The 20,739-nt window shown below is 43.2% G+C and overlaps 2 protein-coding genes across 4 annotated transcripts in view; one reads left to right on the top strand and one right to left on the bottom strand.

Moving 5' to 3' along the window:
- LOC110148900 (zinc finger protein 665-like) overlaps window positions 1-20,739 on the top strand; it is a 103,949-nt gene that overhangs the window by 11,821 nt on the left and 71,389 nt on the right. The gene's annotated exons all lie outside the window — the stretch shown is intronic.
- Window positions 13,067-20,739, bottom strand: part of LOC110148899 (zinc finger protein 665-like) — a 12,729-nt gene continuing 5,056 nt past the window's right edge. For 2 of the 3 annotated variants that reach the window (XM_070463080.1, XM_070463079.1), the window contains exons 3-4: window positions 20,720-20,739; window positions 13,067-15,346 (exon numbers count right to left, since the gene is read on the bottom strand). The exon at window positions 20,720-20,739 is cut by the window's right edge and continues 107 nt beyond it. In XM_070463080.1, coding sequence (XP_070319181.1) covers window positions 13,305-15,346; window positions 20,720-20,739 — 2,062 coding nt within the window. In that variant the 3' untranslated portion in view covers window positions 13,067-13,304. The remainder of the gene's footprint in view (window positions 15,347-20,719) is intronic. The other variant, XM_070463081.1, reaches the window with a different exon arrangement.

The raw sequence follows: 20,739 nt of genomic DNA, 5'->3' as shown, positions 1-20,739 counted from the left end.
GTAGAAAGACAAATACTGCATGATCTCCTTATATGTGGAATATAATAAAACACAGTGAAAACAGCTTCATAGATAATGAAAAATAAATGCCTGGTTGTTGCCAGAAGGAAGGGTGTTGTGGTTCCAGGTAAAAGAGATGAAGAGGATCAAGTTATACAAACTTCTCGGTATTTATATATGTCATGGGACTGTTATATCCTGTGTAAGGAAGATGTTCAAAAATATTGTAATGACATAGAGGATAGATGGCTATATGCATCGTTGTAATTGTTTTTATAAAGCAAATGTTGCCTCATGTATGTAGTACAGCCAAAATGAATATAATCAATTATATTTCAATAAAAGAGATTCAACCTTAGAGAGAAACCATACAAAAGTAATGTATATGATCTTTAATATTTACTTGATTGAATTTCTGTTATTTATACTAAACCTGCAGGCATCAAAAGGACAGTAAGGGACTGTTACACTCTACATGTATATACTTGAAAACATATGTGAAATGGTAAAGGTAGAAAGAAAGAAAGTGAAAGTGAAGTCACTCAGTCCTGTCCGACTCTTTGCGACCCCATGGACTGTAGCCTACCAGGGCTCCTCTGTCCATGGGATTTTCCAGGCAAGAGTACTGGAGTGGGCTGCCATTTCCTTCTCCAGGGGATCTTCCCAACCCAGGGATCAAACCCAGGTCTCCCACATTGTAGGCAGATGCTTTACTGTCTGAGCCACCAGGGAAGAACCTACCTTAAATCACACATGTGAAACAGATCATTTGAATGAATACTTTGAATTACAGAATTAATGTGTAATTTTTATCTGTGGAGGGATTACACACTACAGTATGAAATACAAGACTCTCCTTGATTATAACGAGCAATGTCATTCGGATACCCGCCAGAACAGCCTTTCTGTTTCTATTCATCACTGTTCATTCTGTTCATCATCAGTTTCAGAGACTCATAAAGACAAGATTTGGGGTTTGAGGATTGGAGGACTATTGTATATGATGCTTTAGGTCACTAACCATTGCTCTAAAAAGAGCAGTGTTTAAAAAAAAAATTTTATAGATGACAGTTTTCTTTATTTTTTGCTAAGGTGTTTATTTACCTTTTTAAAACTATCATTTAAAAAAAAAAACTATCATTCCCTCATCCCAGTTTTATAATTGACATGTATCAACTTTAAACTGTACAGCAGAATGGTCTGACTTACATGTAAATCCTTAAGTTTACTTAGCATCCATCATCTCATATGGGTACAATAAAAAGAGAAAAGAAATTATTTTTCTTCCTTTTAATGAGAACTGTATTGTTTAAAATACTTTATTTCACACTCATGATGAATTACCTTCAAATACCTTTGAGAAAAACTTGTTTATATCATAATAAAATCAGTAATGTCTAAATGTAATTTCAGATTATACATTCATTTTGAGGGTAGACAGTTTTCTTTAATTTTAAAATTATAGTATCAGTTCAGTTCAGTTCAGTTGCTCAGTTGTGTCTGACTCTTTGCGACCCCATGAATCACAGCACGCCAGGCCTCCCTGTCCATCACAAACTCCTGGAGTTTACTCAAACTCATGCCCATCGAGTCGGTGATGCCATCCAGCCATCTCATCCTCTGTCATCCCCTTCTCCTCCTGCCCCCAATCCCTCCCAGCATCAGGGTCTTTTCCAATGAGTCAACTCTTTGCATGAGGTGGACAAAGTATTGGAGTTTCAGCTTCAGCATCAGTCCTTCCAATGAACACCCAGGACTGATCTCCTTTAGGATGGACTGGTTGGATCTCCTTGCAGGTCCAAGGGACTCTCAAGAGTCTTCTCCAACACCACAATTCAAAAGCATCAATTTTTCGGCACTCAGCTTTCTTCACAGTCCAACTCTCACATCCATACATGACCACTGGAAAAACCATAGCCTTGACCAGACAGACCTTTGTTGGCAAAGTAACGTCTCTGCTTTTTAATATGCTATCTAGGTTGGTCATAACTTTCCTTCCAAGGAGTAAGCTGCAGTCACCATCTGCAGTGATTTTGGAGCCCCCAAAAATAAAGTCTGACACTGTTTCCACTGTCTCCCCATCTATTTCCCATGAGGTGATGGGACCAGATGCCATGATCTTAGTTTTCTGAATGTTGAGCTTTAAGTCAACTTTTTCACTCTCCTCTTTCACTTTCATCAAGAGACTTTTTAGTTCCTCTTCACTTTCTGCCATAAGGGTGGTGTCATCTGCATATCTGAGGTTATTGATATTTCTCCTGGCAATCTTGATTCCAGCTTGTGCTTCTTCCAGCCCAGTGTTTCTCATGATGTACTCTGCATATAAGCTAAATAAGCAGGGTAACAATATACAGCCTTGATGTACCCCTTTTCCTATTTGGAACCAGTCTGTTGTTCCATGTCCAGTTCTAACTGTTGCTTCCTGACCTGCATACAGGTTTCTCAAGAGGCAGGTCAGGTGGTCTGGTATTCCCATCTCCTTCAGAATTTTCCACAGTTTATTGTGATCCACACAGTTGAAGGCTTTGGCATAGTCAATAAAGCAGAAATAGATGTTTTTCTGGAACTCTCTTGCTTTTTTGATGATCCAGCGGATATTGGCAATTTGATCTCTGGTTCCTCTGCCTTTTCTAAAACCAGCTTGAACATCTGGAAGTTCTCAGTTCACGTATTGCTGAAGCCTGGCTTGCAGAATTTTGAGCATTACTAGCATGTGAGATGAGTGCAATTGTGCGGTAGTTTGAGCATTCTTTGGGATTGCCTTTCTTAGGGATTGGAATGAAAACAGACCTTTTCCAGTCCTGTGGCCACTGCTGAGTTTTCCAAATTTGCTGGCATATTGAGTGCAGCACTTTCACAACATCATCTTTCAGGATTTGAAATAGCTCAACTGGAATTCCATAACATCCACTAGCTTTGTTTGTAGTGATGCTTTCTAAGGCCCACTTACAGCTTAGCTGTTGTCTGTATTCCTTATCTTGGAATGTTTTTTCAAATGTGCATAACAAAGTCTGTAAGACATGAAGACATTGGGATTTACTTTTACCTGAAGTATTACCATGTTTGCAGTATTTCTTAGGGCATTTTGTAGGGTGTATATTGTCTTTAATATGAACTGTATAGAAAGTAAAGCTAGATTATCAACTATCAATGTCATTGCTACACTCACTAACTTTTATGGCAATATCTGTTTCTTAACATCTGCTGCAAGGTATATGTTCTCACATCCTTACATGTGAAAGATATCATATGCAAGAAATGGTAATCATTTGAAATATGGTAATGTTTGGCAAGGGTAATTAGCATATTGAAATATTTTCACATACAAATAAGCAGAATGTCTTAGCATGGCACACATGAATAGAAGATATATCCTTATATTTGTAAAAGATCTAGTGAGTAGGATAGATTTTGGGATCTTCATAAGGTAGTTTACTCTGTATTATATAATATTGCTAGCTGGTCATGGTGACAAGAAAGATATTTCAGCATTGAGTTGATAGTGGAACTTTTCAGCAAACAGATCACTACAGGAGAAACTGACTATAGGCATTCATGAGTCCATTTTGTTCCTGATGAGTTTTGTTTTAATGATAATTTAAAGGCAGCAAAATGTGCATATTCACAATAAAAGGATATTTTCCTCAATGGCAATAGATTTTTAAACGTCTCCTGTAATATTAAGAAACGTAAATTATTAGTGATCAAAAATGTGAAAATATAGTGATCTCATTTGACCTGTGTATATATATTAAACCCTATGCTAGAAAACTAAAGAGTGTACATTTTAGAGCAGAGATGAAACAATTAAAATATTCACCACTGTCAAATTTAGAGAGATTGTATTCCAGAGGATTATTACAATAGAGAGAGGGGCTCCAACCAGAAAATCTACAAAGTCTCAACCATCAGAAAAGAACTTTTCATTTATACTGAGGACTAAGTAAGTGTAGAGGAAAAAATGCCATGTGAGGAATGAATGAATAGGTGATCTGACTCACAGTTGATCAGGGCATGTTTTATGGTCAGGTCACCTACTCTTGGGAGCCGATGGTGTGGCAACAGGGTTCTTTCTAAATTGCAGTGGTCAAGAATGGGCCAAAATTCGGGGCCCTTGGAAGAGGAGAAAAACGTGAGTAAATTTTGATTAGATCATATTAACAGGCATTGTTACTAGTGATCAAAGCGGACAAAGAATTCAGTTCTCCTTGATAAGGCAAAACGGTGGAAATTGGGAGGGTCTGTATCTGGATGGTTTCAAAGTAAACAAAGGGGCCAAGAGAAATCTACTGAAACTAATAGGGAAGTGTGTTTCTTTAGTAAGTAACATTTAAAAGGGGAAAGGAGTCCTACCTTTGCCATTTTCCAGAGTTATACTGAAGTCTAGTGTTGTTACTATATAATGACACCTTTGAGTTATAAGAAAAATTCAAAAGGTAATAACAAGGTAATTTTGAAAATTTGAACATTAGAAAATTTAATAATTACAATAATCTTTCTAGGATCCTCAGCATATATGCTTCTGAATGGCATTGAAGGATCTTGAATGTTTATTGGCTGTGTCGTGTATGTACCTGTCATATCCAAGAGACATCTTTAAGTGGTACCCTTTAACGGGAGGATTTCTATTCTCTCTGGAGGCAATGTAATATGCATTATTTGACTGGTATGCAGAATGTTCTAAAAGACAAACTGACACCACAATGGCGTTAAAGGAATCCTTAGTGCCAAAGTAGAGAGCAGAACCTGTCCGAAGAGGAGAGGAAAGAGCAGAATCCCCCCGGGGCAGGTTCGTAGGGGAGACAGCACCCTTGGGCTGCGCCCCTCCAGGGACACCCCGTTTCAGCCACCCCGACGTTAGAGACCAGCCCATCGGCCCTCCTGCCCTCAGCCCACCCACCGCCGCCCATGCGCACGCGCACTCAAATGCAGACCCGGAAGCTGTTCTCGGGGCCGACCGGCGCCTTCTGGCGAGTTAGCCTCGGTTTTTTTGGTCCGAAACTAACCCGGGCATGCAATCTTCAGGCCCTCTTTCCCCACACTCAGACTTCGAGGGGCTGCTGGTACGATAAAATCGCCGAACGCGGTCCTCGCTTTCTGAGTCCTCTCGCGGCGTCGCCCGAAAACTAGGTTCGGGTCCCAGGAGTCTGGGCCCCGTTCCGGCTTAAATAACATTGAGGCAGGTACCGGTACCGGGTTTCTGTCTTCCGTCCGTGTAGACACGGATCTCTTGCCGCGATGTGTTCCTGCTGTGACTCCCCTACCCACCCCAGCCCCTCAGAACTGTTGGACATCACCCGCTTTCTACGATGGCTGGTCGAGCCTTGACTGTTGATGTATCTTCACACTTGTTTTAATCTCAGAAGCCACTGGGTGTGTTTTAAATGTCCAAATTATTTTCACTCTAAATTTCATTGTCCAGATGATGAGGTTTATATGCTCTCTATTCGTATTCTGTATTGGAACTATTCTCTGATGTCTGGTAGATAACTTGACATGTGGTAAGGATGTTGATCATGTTTTGACAGTCAGAACCTAGTTTAACCAGTTTATTATTCAGTAGTTTCTTTCTTCCTTTACGTGATCTACTCAATTAGTGAGCTATAAATTAAAATGTCCAAATAAGTTGACTGTCCCCTCAAGTCCTCTCTGCACAGTTGTTAAAGGATAGACTGGATTTGTTACTGGCCTGGGTTCTTGGACTCTTTAATCAGTAGAAATTGGTAACAGGCCAGGTGAGGAATTCAGGCAGAGCTTTATTGGAACTCCCTTGGACTGCAAGGAGATCCAACCAGTCAATCCTAAAGGAAATCAGTCCTGAATATTCACTGGAAGGATTGATGCTGAAGCTGAAACTCCAATACTTTGGCCACCTAATGCAAAGAACTGACTCACTGGAAAAGACCCTGGTGCTGGGAAAGATTGAAGGCAGGAGGAGAAGGGGATGACAGGGGATGACAGAGGATGAGATGGTTGGATGGCATCACTAACTTGATGGACATGAGTTTGTGTTAACTCCTGGAGTTGGTGATGGACAGGGAAGCCTGGCGTGCTGCAGTCCATGGGGTCGCGGGGTCGCAGAGTCGGACAAGACTGAGCAACTGAACTGCAGCACAGGTGAGAACAAGAAACAAGTGCCTTACTTGCTCCCTGATGTTGGGTGAGCTGGTCTCTTAAACTGGGTGAAGGTGGTGGCAGAGTAGGAGCAGATTGGGTGGGTCCCCCTAGCTGGTGCTGTGGGCGGGGCATCATGTTCAGTACCCTGCTTTTGCTCTCCTCACCTCAGAAGTGGCCGTTGCAGTTGGGTCTTGGTCTTTTGTATGTTATTCATAATTTGTCCCAGCTATGCACGTAAGCAGTTATTTTTAATAGCTTATGGTTTCTTGGTATTTTTAAAGAACTTTTAAATATATTTTATTTAGTTATTTTTGGCTGCGCCCTGGGTCTTCTTTACTGCTTGGGTTTTCTCTAGTTGCAGTGGGTAGCAGGAACTACTCGCTAGTTGCAGTGCACAATTTTACGGAGAAAGAATCTCAGTAAAATAATTAAAAAATACAGAGTTGCACAAACATAGCTGCTGATGTGGAAAACACTGTAAGGGGTCAACTTAGAAATAAGCTCAGTCATTTCTTGTTCCAGGTGCCCTCTTCTCTGACCTCCATGCCAGAAAAAGAGAAGGAAGGGGTGACCTGCAACTGAGTGAATCAAGTCACTGCCCCCGTGCCAACCCCCCCCCCGCCCCCCACTGAATAAAAACTGCAAATGGAAGTTGTCTTCTCAAATAATTACAAGATGCACAGGACATATAGACAGGTGTTTTGCATTTCTCACCCTCATCTGTATGAGTTAAACAAATTTTAAATGTACTAGATTCTAAAGATACAACTCCTACATCACAACTTAATCATCCATATCCAAACAGCTGGATCCAGTTACCCACTCCCTCTACCTGTACTACCAGGTTATTCCATTTCAGTCACCTTATCTGTCTCCCTATTCTATCCCTGTGTCTCTTTTTGCTCCCATCTACCCTCCTGCTGTTTCTCCCCTCCTATTTCTTCCCTCACACCTGTCTTAACCCACTCTTCAACTTGTTCCCCTCCCTTCTTGCACACTTTCTCCCCAACCCGACTGCCCTCAATCTCCATTATTTCTGGTCCTTTCTTCCCCTAACTCTCCTACACCTGACACAGGAGGGAAGGGAACAGGGCACAAAAAAATGACTCAGTCATTAAGCCTATGACAAAAACCAGTTATAACTAGTTAGACCCATGATGGCGGAAGATTTGACTGCCAACAAACCTTGAACCTCATTCTGTGCTCGTCGTGACATATTAGCTAAATGACATGCTCATAGGTGCTATGACAGTTCTGAGGCCAACCGTCAAAGGCCAGAAAGTGTGTGTGTGTGTGTGGGGGGGGGGGGTGGCCCAAATTCCCAGAAATCTCCATCTCTCCCTGAAATAGCTTAAATAATTAGTCCACTCTCTAGACTGTGAAATTTCTCAGCCCCTAAAAACTAACCACCTTTTATTTCAGGGTCGCTTTCACCTTCTGAGACTGACTGCATTCTGCCTATGGAACTTGCATTATCAGGGGCCTCTCACCTTCTGAGATGGCCTACTTTCTATCTATGGAACGTGTGCTCGCATGAGCTTCACTTTAGTACTGTCAGACTCTCTTGCGACCCCATGGACTTGTAGGCTGCCAGGCTCTTTTGTCCATGGGACTATCCGAACAAGAATACTGGAGTGGGTTGCCATGCCCTCCTCCAGGGGATCTTTCCGACCCAGGGATTGAACACACGTCTCCTAAGGATTCTGCATTAGCAGGCGATTCTTTACCACTGGTGCCTCCTGGGAGGCCCTGTGGAATGTGTATCTCTCTCAATAAATCTACTACTTACCTATCACTTTGCCTCTCGCTGAATTCCTTCCACACTGTGAGGTAAAGAACCTGAGCATCATTAAGTCCTGAGACCAGGTGTGCAATATTAATTAATTGGATTCCAGTCTGAATTGGAGGAGTGTGGTTTCACTTCTTTCTCCGTAACACTCCCTCCTCACTCTCTGGCATGTATCTGGGTGATATGTCTTTCCTGCTCTTCCTCAGCTGTTTTTGCCACTAGTCCTCTTTCTCTCCCAGCACCCGGAGACTCTGAAGGCCACGGTTCCAACTCTTTTATCTTCTCTCCCGACTCCCTGTGTGAAGTTCCTCATCACTGCTGCTCTCTAACTTCTGGAGAGCGGGCTCTTTATTTCTCTATTTCATTACCCTGCTACATTCGATCAGGACTTAATTGCTTTCATTTTATCTTCTCTTTCTTTACAAGTCTCTGAGCCATTTTCTATATTCTCATCAGTTCTCCCTCATGTTTTTCTCTTTTTTAGTCGCTCTGTATCTGCTCTTGATTCCCTCTGCCCCCATATTTTCAGGGGTGGTGACTGAATAAGATGCCCTGAAACCCAAAGGGACCATTTTCCAACGGAGTTGAATTTGACACGGAACACTGGTGTCACACGGGCAGGTCCTGATAGCACCCTGCCGTAGGGTGACGGGATGGTCTAACAGGAAGGGGAGCCCTGTGGAGCCGAAGGACCGGCAAGAACAGAGGGGCTGGGAGGGAAGCGGTCTCATAACTTGGGCGGGCTCTCCAGGATCCCAGTGAAGAAGGAACTCATAGGGCCTGGACCCCATCTTAAGCCTGTTCATGCTGATTGTGTGCGGCCGCCTCTCCAATGGACTCTGAACTCTGTGTTTAGTGCCTATGGAAATGACAACAGAAGGATAAGACCCCCTCTGGACAGGGGAACCTTGAAGATCGTATCCAGGTTACTCATCGCCTAAGAGAAAACATACTCTAATCACCCCTGCCTCTGGACAATGTCGGAATGTAACCACAGGCTTATCGGTTATTAGCAGGTTGGAACCGCGGGCTTATTATTAACTGTTTGAACACATGAATGATGGGGTGATTGTGATTGTATTTTACCCTTCTTTTGTAAGTCTCAAGGAATTTGAGGTGGTTGGTTCAGACACGTACACATTTTCACAAATGCTGGTCGGGGTCCTTGGCTAACAGAAGACTCTGCCTTGGGCCCGCTGGTCTAAAAAAAATTGCACTCCACTATCTGCATTGTCCTTCTGAGTGAGTTTGTTTCCCAGAACGCGTGGCTATAACACCAGGACCCCGGAGAGGACACTGCCTCTCCAGGAGTGGGGCGCCCCGGCTCTGCCTCCAGGGTCTGACAGGGCGAGATGGGTGATGCCGTCATCGAATTCACTTTGTTCTGTTAGCAGAGGACGTTGGAGGCGGAGGTGGTAAAGGATTTAAAGCAGGAAAATGTCTCAAAAGGCGGCGTTTACGTGAGTCGAGGGCAAAAAAGTCAAGGGCTCAGGGACCCGCCTCAGGGTGATTTTAACCCAAAGGAAAACATAGTCGACTTTTCAAGTCTGGGCGACGTCTGGATTTACTGGGGGCAGAAGGCCGGATGGTAGGATTTAAGGTCTTGAACGTGAAGTCAGGGGTAGCGCGCAGCACCGATTTACACAAGAAACGAGAGACTTGGTACAGCTTACCGAACTTCTCACTCCGGTTCCGCTAGGAGCTGCGTGGGCGGTGCTATCGGTGCTGCTTCCGGGCGGAGCCTGAGTGGAGCGCTACGGGCGAGAGGCAGGGAGAGGAGGGAGTCCCGTTTTTGCGCGAGGAGTGCCGAGCGGCTGGGGACGGGAGGTGCCTCCCCGTACCTTGAAATTGCTAATTTTAACCGTCTCTCTGGAAAGCGGACTGTGAGGCGCAGGTCCAAGCTAGAAAGGTGTTAACCCTTGATGCCCAGTGTGACCTGTGCACTGAACCATCAGCGTCCCGTCTGGAAGAAACTGCGCGTGCGCATAAGGACTGTGGGCGGGGCCTGAGCAGGCCAAGATCAGCAAGGGGGCGGGGCGTGAGGAACTCGGGCTGCGCTACGACTGAGAGGGAGGGAGGAGAGCCGGGTAGAGGTGTGGTGTGCGCGTCCCTTAAGATTCCCTCCCAAGTTTACCTTTTCCAGGTTGAGACATGCTGGAGGGTCTTTGTATCTTATGGCTTCCTGCTTAGCTTAAGTTACTGTCTCTAACAAGTTTTAAATTAAACGCTTACAGTTGTGTGGGCCACTTATTTTGGAAATTTCTTTTTAACAAGTTGAAAACAGTTTAAGTCAAAAGCTATTTTTGCCAGCGGTTGACCAACAGTTGGTCGTGAACTGAGAAAACTGGGATCTCAGTGAGGAGTAGCTGTGGGGCGGTAGTTGGATCCAGAAACACTGCCTGCAATCAGAATTAATTTAAGCAATTTAACTAAAAAAGAACTGGAGTTATCTGTGTAGGGATTACAAATCAGAATATGAAATACAAAACTCAATGGGTAGAATGGACGATATAATATTAAACGGTACAGAACAGCATTTTGTTTCATAATTTTTCTCCATGGAAGGGTCCAGGTAGCCAGGAGGCTTCTCCTTTTTTCTCTTGATTTTAGGCTCTTTATTTCCGAAGTGGGTCTACTCAGCTTCAAGCAGCTACCCCCTGGATGAGCTTCCTGTGGTCCCAGTTGAACTTACACTCGCCCTTTGCACGTGGTGGGGGTGAGCAGCACTGTCCCGGTGGAGGACCCTGCCTCTGCCCTCCTCTGCTGTTCCTGGCCAGATCCCTTTCCACTCTTCCAGGGAAAAGGACCCCTGCACACATCAATCCCCTAAAGTGAAGGCCATACCAGAGGGTGTACTAGTTTCATTTTGTGTTTTCATTAATTTGCTGACCATGTATGGCGTATGTAAACTACAGTCCAGGCTTGTCTGCATCAAGAATAAAATGGAAAGCCAATGGAATACACTCTACCACCTCATCCAGGTTATTTTTAAATAATGGAGACACACACCACCCTCTATTACTTCCAGTCATGCAAGTCAAATGCCCCAAAGCGAAGGCCTGGTGCGTGGACGTGGATTCTCCCCCACACCCATTGCTCTCCCGACGCCCCCATCACACCAGCTCTACCTTGTCCCCGTGAGGCTCATCGCAGCTGGAGAAAAACACACCCCCAAAATGACTGGTCTCGCTTCAGATTCCTGGCTGCTTCCTCACATTCCCTGTGTGTCTGCTCCACACCTTTCCTGTGGAGCTCCTCAAAAGTCCACTTCTGCCTCTCCCCATCTTTTTTTTTTCAAAGACCCTGTTTCTTCTCCATTGAGCTCCTGGAGCAAAGGAAGAGATCTCTTCTAACTGCCCCAACCACCTGCCTCAGGGCCTGTGTTCTCTCCTCAGTATTGACTGTGAATAGCCTGAACACACCTCTGGCTGTTGGTGATCCCGAAATTGTGCGTTTATGCCAACTACACTCTGTGTCAGGACGGCATGGGACTCTTCCTCCTCTGCTACACACACACACAACCCCCCTCTAAACCTTTTTATGCACTCTACCATCTTTAAAGGGCTTCCCTGGTGGCTCAGATGGTACACGTACACACACACACACCCTCTAATGGTACACGTACACATACACACACCCTCTAAACCTTTTTATGCACTCTACCATCTTTAAAGGGCTTCCCTGGTGGCTCAGATGGTACACGTACACACACACACACACACACACACACACACCCTCTAATGGTACACGTACACATACACACACCCTCTAAACCTTTTTATGCACTCTACCATCTTTAAAGGGCTTCCCTGGTGGCTCAGATGGTACACGTACACACACACACACACACACACACCCTCTAATGGTACACGTACACATACACACACCCTCTAAACCTTTTTATGCACTCTACCATCTTTAAAGGGCTTCCCTGGTGGCTCAGATGGTACACGTACACACACACACACACACACACACACACACACCCCCTCTAATGGTACACGTACACATACACACACCCTCTAAACCTTTTTATGCACTCTACCATCTTTAAAGGGCTTCCCTGGTGGCTCAGATGGTACACGTACACACACACACACACACACACCCTCTAATGGTACACGTACACACACACACACCCTCTAAACCTTTTTATGCACTCTACCATCTTTAAAGGGCTTCCCTGGTGGCTCAGATGGTACACGTACACACACACACACACACACACACACACACACACACCCTCTAATGGTACACGTACACATACACACACCCTCTAAACCTTTTTATGCACTCTACCATCTTTAAAGGGCTTCCCTGGTGGCTCAGATGGTACACGTACACACACACACACACACACACACACACACACACCCTCTAATGGTACACGTACACATACACACACCCTCTAAACCTTTTTATGCACTCTACCATCTTTAAAGGGCTTCCCTGGTGGCTCAGATGGTACACGTACACACACACACACACCCTCTAATGGTACACATGCACACACACACACACACACACACACACCCTCTACGTACACACACACACACACACACACACACACCCTCTAAACCTTTTTATGCACTCTACCATCTTTAAAGGGCTTCCCTGGTGGCTCAGATGGTACACGTACACACACACACACCCTCTAATGGTACACGTACACATACACACACCCTCTAAACCTTTTTATGCACTCTACCATCTTTAAAGGGCTTCCCTGGTGGCTCAGATGGTACACGTACACACACACACACACCCTCTAATGGTACACATGCACACACACACACACCCTCTAATGGTACGTACACACACACACACACCCTCTAAACCTTTTTATGCACTCTACCATCTTTAAAGGGCTTCCCTGGTGGCTCAGATGGTAAAGAATCGGCCTGCAATGCGGGAGACCTGGATTCGATCCCTAGGTTGGGAAGATCCCCTAAAGGAGGGTATGGCAAACCACTCCAGTATTCTTGCCTGAGGAATCCCAAAAGAGCCTGGCGGTCTACAGTCCATGGGCTTGCAAATAGTTGGACACAACTGAGCGACTGAGCAGAACCACAAAGGTATACATTTTTGACAAAGCTGATCACAGGCATCATATTTATACGGTTTCTCTCTAGTAAGAATTTTGTTAACATTCCAGAAGGCTTAAACTTTGGCTAACCTTTGCCAAAATTTTATTTGTGTGGTTTCTCTCAAAGATGTACATTCTGCCACCAAATAAATGTTAGGCACAGTTATAGGCTTTGCCACATACGTATGTTTTAAATGATTTCTCTCCTTGAGGGAGTCTCTGATTTTAAGGTCTGACTACCTACATACATTTTATCTCAATCATTATATTTGTAAGATTTCTACAATTAATTTTTCAATGATGCCCAAAGCTTCACCTTTTAATAAAAGCACTGCCACATAGATTAGGTTTATAATGTTTCTTTACAGTATGTATTTTTTGATGCCTACCCAGGTTTGTAAACTGAGTAAATGCTCTGCCACACTCATGACATTTGTAAGGTTTCTCGCCAGTATGAATGATCTTATGTCGATTGAGATGTGAACCATCTGTAAAGGCTTTGCCACACTCATTACATTGATAAGACTTCTCTCCAATATGAGTTCTCTCATGACGCCAAAGTTGTGAATTTTGGGTAAAAGCCTTATCACATTTATGACATTTATAAGGTCTTTCTCCTGTATGAATTCTTTGATGTGCCACAAGACTTGAACTCTGGATAAAAGCCTTGCCACATAAACTGCATTTGAGTTCTCCCGTGAGAGTTTTCTCATGACTGCAAAGTTGTGAATGTTGGACCAATGCCCTACAGCACACATCATAGTTGTAAGGTTTCTCTCCAGTATGAGTTCTCTCAAGATCCCAAAGCTGCGAACGTTGGGTCAAAGGCTTAGCACACACATTGCACTTACTCGGTTTCTTTCCAGTGTGCCTTCTCTGATGCCTACTAAGACTTGAAACTTGGGTAAAAGCTTTGCCACATTCATCACATTTGTAAGGTTTCTCTCCAGTGTGGATGGTCTTATGTTGAGTAAGATTTGAATGTTTCGTAAAGGCTTTGCCACACTCAGTACATATATAAGGTTTCTCCCCAGTATGGATTCTCATATGTTGAGTAAGGATTGACCGCACGGGAAAGGCTTTGCCGCATTCATTACATTTGTAAGGTTTCTCACCAGTATGGATTTTCTCATGAATCCAAAGGAGTGAACGTTGAATAAATGACTTACCACATTCTTTACACTTATAAGGTTTCTCCCCAGTGTGCAGCCTCTGATGACTTGCAAGGATTGAATTTCGACTGAAGACCTTGCCACAGACATCACATTTGTATGGTTTCTCTCCTGTATGGATTATCTGATGGTTCCTTAGGGCTGAGTGCACACTAAATGCTTTGCCACACTCGTTACATCTGTAAGGTTTCTCTCCAGTATGGACTACCTTATGTTGAGTAAGATTTGAATGCTTCCTAAAGGCCTTCCCACACTCATTACATCTGTAAGGTTTCTCTCCTGTATGGATTCTCTTATGCTGAGTAAGGCTAGAGCGCTTCCTAAAGGCTTTGCCACATTCATTACATTTGTAAGATTTCTCTCCAAAGTGCACTGTCTGATGACTTACAAGGACTGATTTTCGACTGAAGACCTTGCCACAGACATCACAGTCATAGGCTTGCTTTCTCGTATGGATCATCTGATGTCTAGTAAGGTTTGAGCACTGATTAAAGGTTTTACCACACTCTTTACATTTGTAAGGTTTCTCTCCTGTATGAATTCTCTGATGACATGCAAGGTGTGAATTTCGACTAAATACCTTACCACATACATCACAATTATAAGGTTTCTCTCCCGTATGGATTAACTGATGTCTGCTGAGGTTTGAGCTGTAAGGAAAGGTTTTGTCACACTCATTACATTTATAAGGTTTTTCCTTGTCTGCTTTCTGGTCTTGTGTCAGTATTGGAGGATTAATAAAATCATTCCCATATGGATTAGAAATGTTGGTTTGGACAATAGGAGAAATTGTCTGAAATGGTAAAAATGAGGTGCTACTGTTGCTACTCTTGTCAGCTTGATTAAATTCATTAATTTTCTCTTCACTTTTAAATATACACCATTCATCCTGAAAGCTTAATGCAAGCTTATTTTCAATAGGTTTGTTTCCTGGATCCCTTCTACCATATTGATTTTTTCCATCAGTGAAATTTTCATTATTGTTTACAGGCATTCCGTTGTCATTTCCTTCATTATCTGTCCACTGACACTCAAAGACATGCATGTTTTCCTGGACTTCCGTGAAGTAAAAGTCTCTGATTTCATGACTTTCATATCTTCCCAACATCACTCTCTGGAATACTCCTGTATCACTGTTTGCTTTTGGTTTTAATTTCTTGATCACATGCATATGAGAGACAGCTACAAGATATAAAGAACCATAGGCATCCTATTAATTACAGATGATAAATAAATGTTTCATGTTGAAAATGTGATATTACACCAAAGGCATTACCAATCCTGGACAGTTATAAAACTTCTCAACCGTGACCTTCAAGTTTTCAGACACAACTAAAGAAATAGGATCTTTTATTAAAGAATAATCACATGTAATTCAAGTTAATTTTACGGTAGCCTAGTCACTCAATGACAAAATCACTCACATTGTGCAAACTTACGTTAGCTCTCAAAGAAAGGGAATTTTCCACTATGACCTCAAAGATCACAAACCTTTTGGCAGTAAACATATTGCTGTCTCAAAACTGAGGAGAAAAAACTATTATACATATTTTATGCATAATTACTATACATAAATAAGTACTAAAGAACAGTCAATGTATTGTAATGCTAAATAATCCAAAACAAGCTTATCTAATAAATAAATAACTTGCAGTTTAGAATTGCAAAACCACTATAGAACTGAGAAAATAAATCAAAACAATTTATAAGAAAACAAAATATTTATCTTAATACACATTATATATCCACATATACCCATTGAGAGAAAGCATTTTACAACATTAAGAGGTGGTGTATGTCAGATATATTGCATAATACATGCTGAAAGATCATCTTTAAATCACAATATAAATTGAAAATTATTCCAGTAAACCATAATAAAGTCAGCATAGATAATAAGTCACCATATTATAGAAAATTTTTACTCTGTGGAACTCTAGACATTTCCCCTTAAGAATAAAGAAAGAACTTATAGTCTAGAAGGAGCACACAATATGAGAGCTGGGAGTTATATAGAAATCACTAACTTATGAACTATCATGTCAGGAAAATACATAATATTATAAAAAAGAACTGGAAAAAGAAGTCAGAAGTCACAATTATGATTTCATGACTGCAGCTATATCACAGTCAACTAATAGAGAAATTCCCTGTCTATGCACTGCCCTTTAGTTATCCTGTTCACTGGCCCCAAATCATATGTGATACATTGCATGTGCTTTGAGAATTTTTTTTTTTTTTGAGAATTTATTAAGGAAGGTCAGAGACAACAATGTTGAGAACATGCTGGAAAATAAAAACATAAACAGGAGCTTCCCTGGTGGTCCAGTGGTTAAGAATCCACCCGCAATACAAGGGACACCAGTCTGACCCCAGGGAAGATCCCACATGCCGTGGAGCAGCTAAGCCCGTGCACCACAGATAACTGAGCCCTAGCTCTAGAGCCTGGAAGCTGCAGTTCTGAAGCCCGGGCGCCCTCCGACCACTGTGTTAAAACTACGGACAGCAGACTCATAGGACCTCTGTACCTGACACCAGTGTACACAGCAGGGGAGAGAAGGCGGTCTGAACCTGTACCTACAGATCAGAAAACAGGAGTTCCTGAGCACAACTGGCTATTCAGGCAGTGCCCATTATAAAATACTGCAATGACTACCAGGAACTGAGAAAGAAAGAATTCATGGGAGAGAATAAGAGCTCTAACAGTGAGACGTGGCTATCCCTCCTGGAACTGGTTTTTGAGTCATCAGCCCTGTACATACTGATTTAGGTTCTGTCGGGAGAAAGCTGTTCATTGGATGAACATGAGTGCATGTGTGCTCAGTTGTGTCCAACTCTTTGCAACCCCCCCAGACTGTAGCCCGCCAGTCTCCTCTGTCCATGGGATTTCCCAGAAAAAATAAATAGTGGAGTGGGTTACCATTTTCCTTCTCCAGGGGATCTTCCCAACCAGGGGTTGAACCTGCATCTCTCCTGCATTGGCAGGCGGACTTTTTCTTTATCACTGTGCCACCTGGGCTTCCGTAGAATTGTACAAGGGTAACTAGAATACTGACCTTGGAAGAAAAGAACTGGCAGGGTCTGAGACTGAACTCAAAGCCTCCCAATACCCAGAGCTGCCCTCAGGAGGAAATGCAAAGCAAAACCACAGTGACATACCACTTCACATCTAGCAGAATGGCTATCATGAAAAAGTCAAAGAGATAGAAAGTGGAGATGAAGATATGGAGAAAAGGTAACCCAGTGCAATGTTGGTGGGAATGTAAATTGGTGCAGCCACCATGGAAAAAGAATATGTAGAATTCCTCAAAATATTAAAAAAAAAAAAAAAAAGAAGGACTACCATAAGATATAGCAATCTCACTTCTGGGTATACACTGAAAGGAAATGAAAGCACTCTCTCAGAGAGATATTTGCACTGCTCTGTTGTTGCAGCATTATTTACAATAGCCAAGACATGAAAAAAAGCTAAGTGTCCAACAGTGTGTAAAGAAATTTTAAAATGTTACACATGCAATGGCATATTATTCAGCAAAAAAAAAAAGTAAATCCTGCTATCTGTACCAACACAGAGAGACCTTCAGGGCATTATGCTAAGTGAAATAAGTCAGGAGAGAAATAAAAATACATTATGACCTCACTTATATCACATATATATGGAATCTTAAAAACAAAAGCCAAATGATTAGAAAAAGGGAGTAGAAGAGTGATTGCAGGGGCAGGGGATCAGCAGTTTCAGTTATAAGGTGAATATGTTCAGGAGATCTAATATACACCATGGTGACTACTATTAACAATACTGTCTTATATACTCAAACTAGACAGACATTAAATGATGTTCTCACCACACACCCACAGCCACCCCCACATACACAAATTGTAATTATGTGAATTGATGGATGTGTTAAGTGTGTTCTGGTAATTATTTAGTCATATATGTATATCACATCATCACTCTGTACACTTTACATTTATACCATGTTATGTGGATTGAAGTGAAGTGAAAGTCACTCAGTTGTGTCTGATTCTTTGCGACCCCATGGACTACTGTCCATGGAATTCTCCAGGCCAGAATACTGGAGTGGGTAGCCTTTCCCTTCTCCAGGGGATCTTCCCAATGCCAGGGATCAAACCCAGGTCTCCCGCATTACAGGCAGATTCTTTACCAGCTAAGCCACAAGTGAAGCCCAAGAATACTGGAGTGGATAGCCTATCCCTTCTCCAGCAGATCTTTCCAATCCAGGAATTGAACCGGGGTCTCCTGCATTGCAGGTGGATTCTTTACCAGCTGAACCATCAGAACTCATGCTATGGTTTGTGTCTCATGTCAATAAATCTGGGAAAAAGGAAAATACAAAGGAATGCACAAAAGAGATCCTGGTTGACCATGTGAATAACAAATTTAAAAAAAAAAAAGAAAGAGAGAGGGAAAGGAAGAAAAGATTGGGGAAAAAAGGTCTTAGAAGGACAAAACAGAGAAGGAAGAAAAAGATTAAAGGAATTAGAGAATAAAATAACTACAAAACTCAAAGTTGGCTCTTTGAGAAGAAAGACAAAATTTACACTCAGCAAGATTAAGAAAAAAATCAGAAGACTCACATAGCTAAAGTTGGAAATGAAAGAGGGAATATTACAGCTGATCACAACTGATTCTACAGAAATCAAAAGGATTATAAGAGGATACTATGAGCAATTCTGGGCTTCCAAGGTGGCACTAGTGGTAAAAGAATCCACCTGCCAATGCATCTGATGGAATCAAGAAAGGGACACCAACAGAAAAAGACTAACCAACAGAAAAAGACTAACCCATTCTCCTCAAAGTCAAGGAAGCAAAGAATTCTCAGGAGCCAGATGATGGAGTGTAGATGGTGATAAACACTGCCTTGGTCTGTGTGGGAGCTGTTGTAGCACAACTGGAGTGTGAAAAGATAAACTTTACATATTGCAGGACAGAACAATAAGTCAGGGAGGAGAAAATTCTTCTCTGAACATTTACAAGAAATAAACTTCTGTTTTCCCATAGACATCTCCCACTTTGGGAGAGTTTCCCAAACACTATTAATGGTGCGGTTTCCTCACTGCCCTTTTGACCTGTGTTGGCACCTTTGATACATTCCCATTTGTTTACTTTTTTTCTTTTTTCCTATTTTCACTTCATTCTCTAGAATCTAGAGTTCTTTCCCTTGCTCTAAGATAGAGATAACTTTCAGAAACAGAAATTCGTACTTATAAAAAGAAAAGAACAGCCTTCCCTAGGTGGTGCAGTGGATAAGAATCTGCCTGCCGATGCAGGGGACACAGGTTCAATCTCAGGTTCAGGAAGATCCTACATTCCTTGGAACAACTGCGCCCTTGCACCACAACTATCACACCTGAGATCTAGAGCCCATGAGCCGCCACTACTGAAGCCCACTTGCCCTAGAGCCTGTGCTTTGCAGTAAGAGAAGCCATTTCTTTCTGGGGATGTGCTGGTCCCCAGTCTGCCCAGGCCCGCAAGGATGGCTCTGGGGGCTTGGGAAAGCCAAACTGCCAAGACTCAAAGTGGCCTCCTTCCCATCTGGGAGGCTGGGTGTCCTCACGCCTCTGGCTTCTCTGTCCCAGTAGGCAGTGCCTAGAGCCCATGGTCCCCGAGAGAGAGCTCTCGGCAGACAAAGCCAGTGGCCGAGCCTTACTTCTCCCTCCTGGCCTGCCGGCCTGGAGTCCTGTGCCTGGCCTGTCAGTATTTATTGCCTCCATATGTGCCATCCTCTGGGCTCACTGGCCTGCTGCCTCTGCCCAGGCTCGGTGCCACCATACCCAGGGGGCCCTCCCTGGACCACCCAGGACAACCGTGGGACCAAGCTTGCACCGCTGGAGCTGCCCCCTCTGCCCGCACCCCACCCGACCCCACCCTTTGTCAGTGAGGCCCGGGGCTAGAATGCACAGGGTCCTGTCCTTGCTTCCCCTTTTCTGACTCCTCCTTAAGGGGGGAGAAAAAGAGAGAGAGAGAAGCCATTTCAGTGAGAAACCTGCACAGCACAATGAAGAGTAGCCCCTGCTCGCGACAACTAGAGAAAGCCCGTGCAAGGCAGTGAAGACCCAGTGCAGCCAAAAATAAAGAAATAATTCAGAAGAAAAGAAGAGAACTCCCAGCTCCTCGCTCAGCTGAGGAGTGAGGACCTTACAAGGTGGGGCTCTGGGAAAATACTGCACACGTTCATCTACTGCCTCCTTCTGAATGCAGAGGGAACAGTGTAATATGCAGGTCTGGAGCTCTCTTCCTAGAACTACTGAATCAAAAGCAGAGGGGGAGAAAACAGGGAATTCAGTATTTCACAAGTTTGCCATTGGACTTTGTAAATATTTAAGCTCTGGAACAACTCCTAGTGTATCATGAAATGTGCAGATTTCTGAAGAAACGGTTAAACTCCTGATGCCAATCATGAAGCTTTGCATGTCTGAGTCAACAAGGCTTTGAGCTCAGTCAAGTGAAACAGGGGCTCCCAAGAGACACAGAGGGAAAATGCAGAGATACCCCAGGGCAGATCCCAACTTCTAGAGGAAAGTGATCCTCACCCACAGAGAGCAGGTTCCTG

This window comes from Odocoileus virginianus, unplaced genomic scaffold, assembly GCF_023699985.2.
Source record: "Odocoileus virginianus isolate 20LAN1187 ecotype Illinois unplaced genomic scaffold, Ovbor_1.2 Unplaced_Scaffold_24, whole genome shotgun sequence".
Classification (NCBI taxonomy): domain Eukaryota; kingdom Metazoa; phylum Chordata; class Mammalia; order Artiodactyla; family Cervidae; genus Odocoileus; species Odocoileus virginianus.
This window is presented reverse-complemented; position numbering and strand designations above follow the sequence as displayed.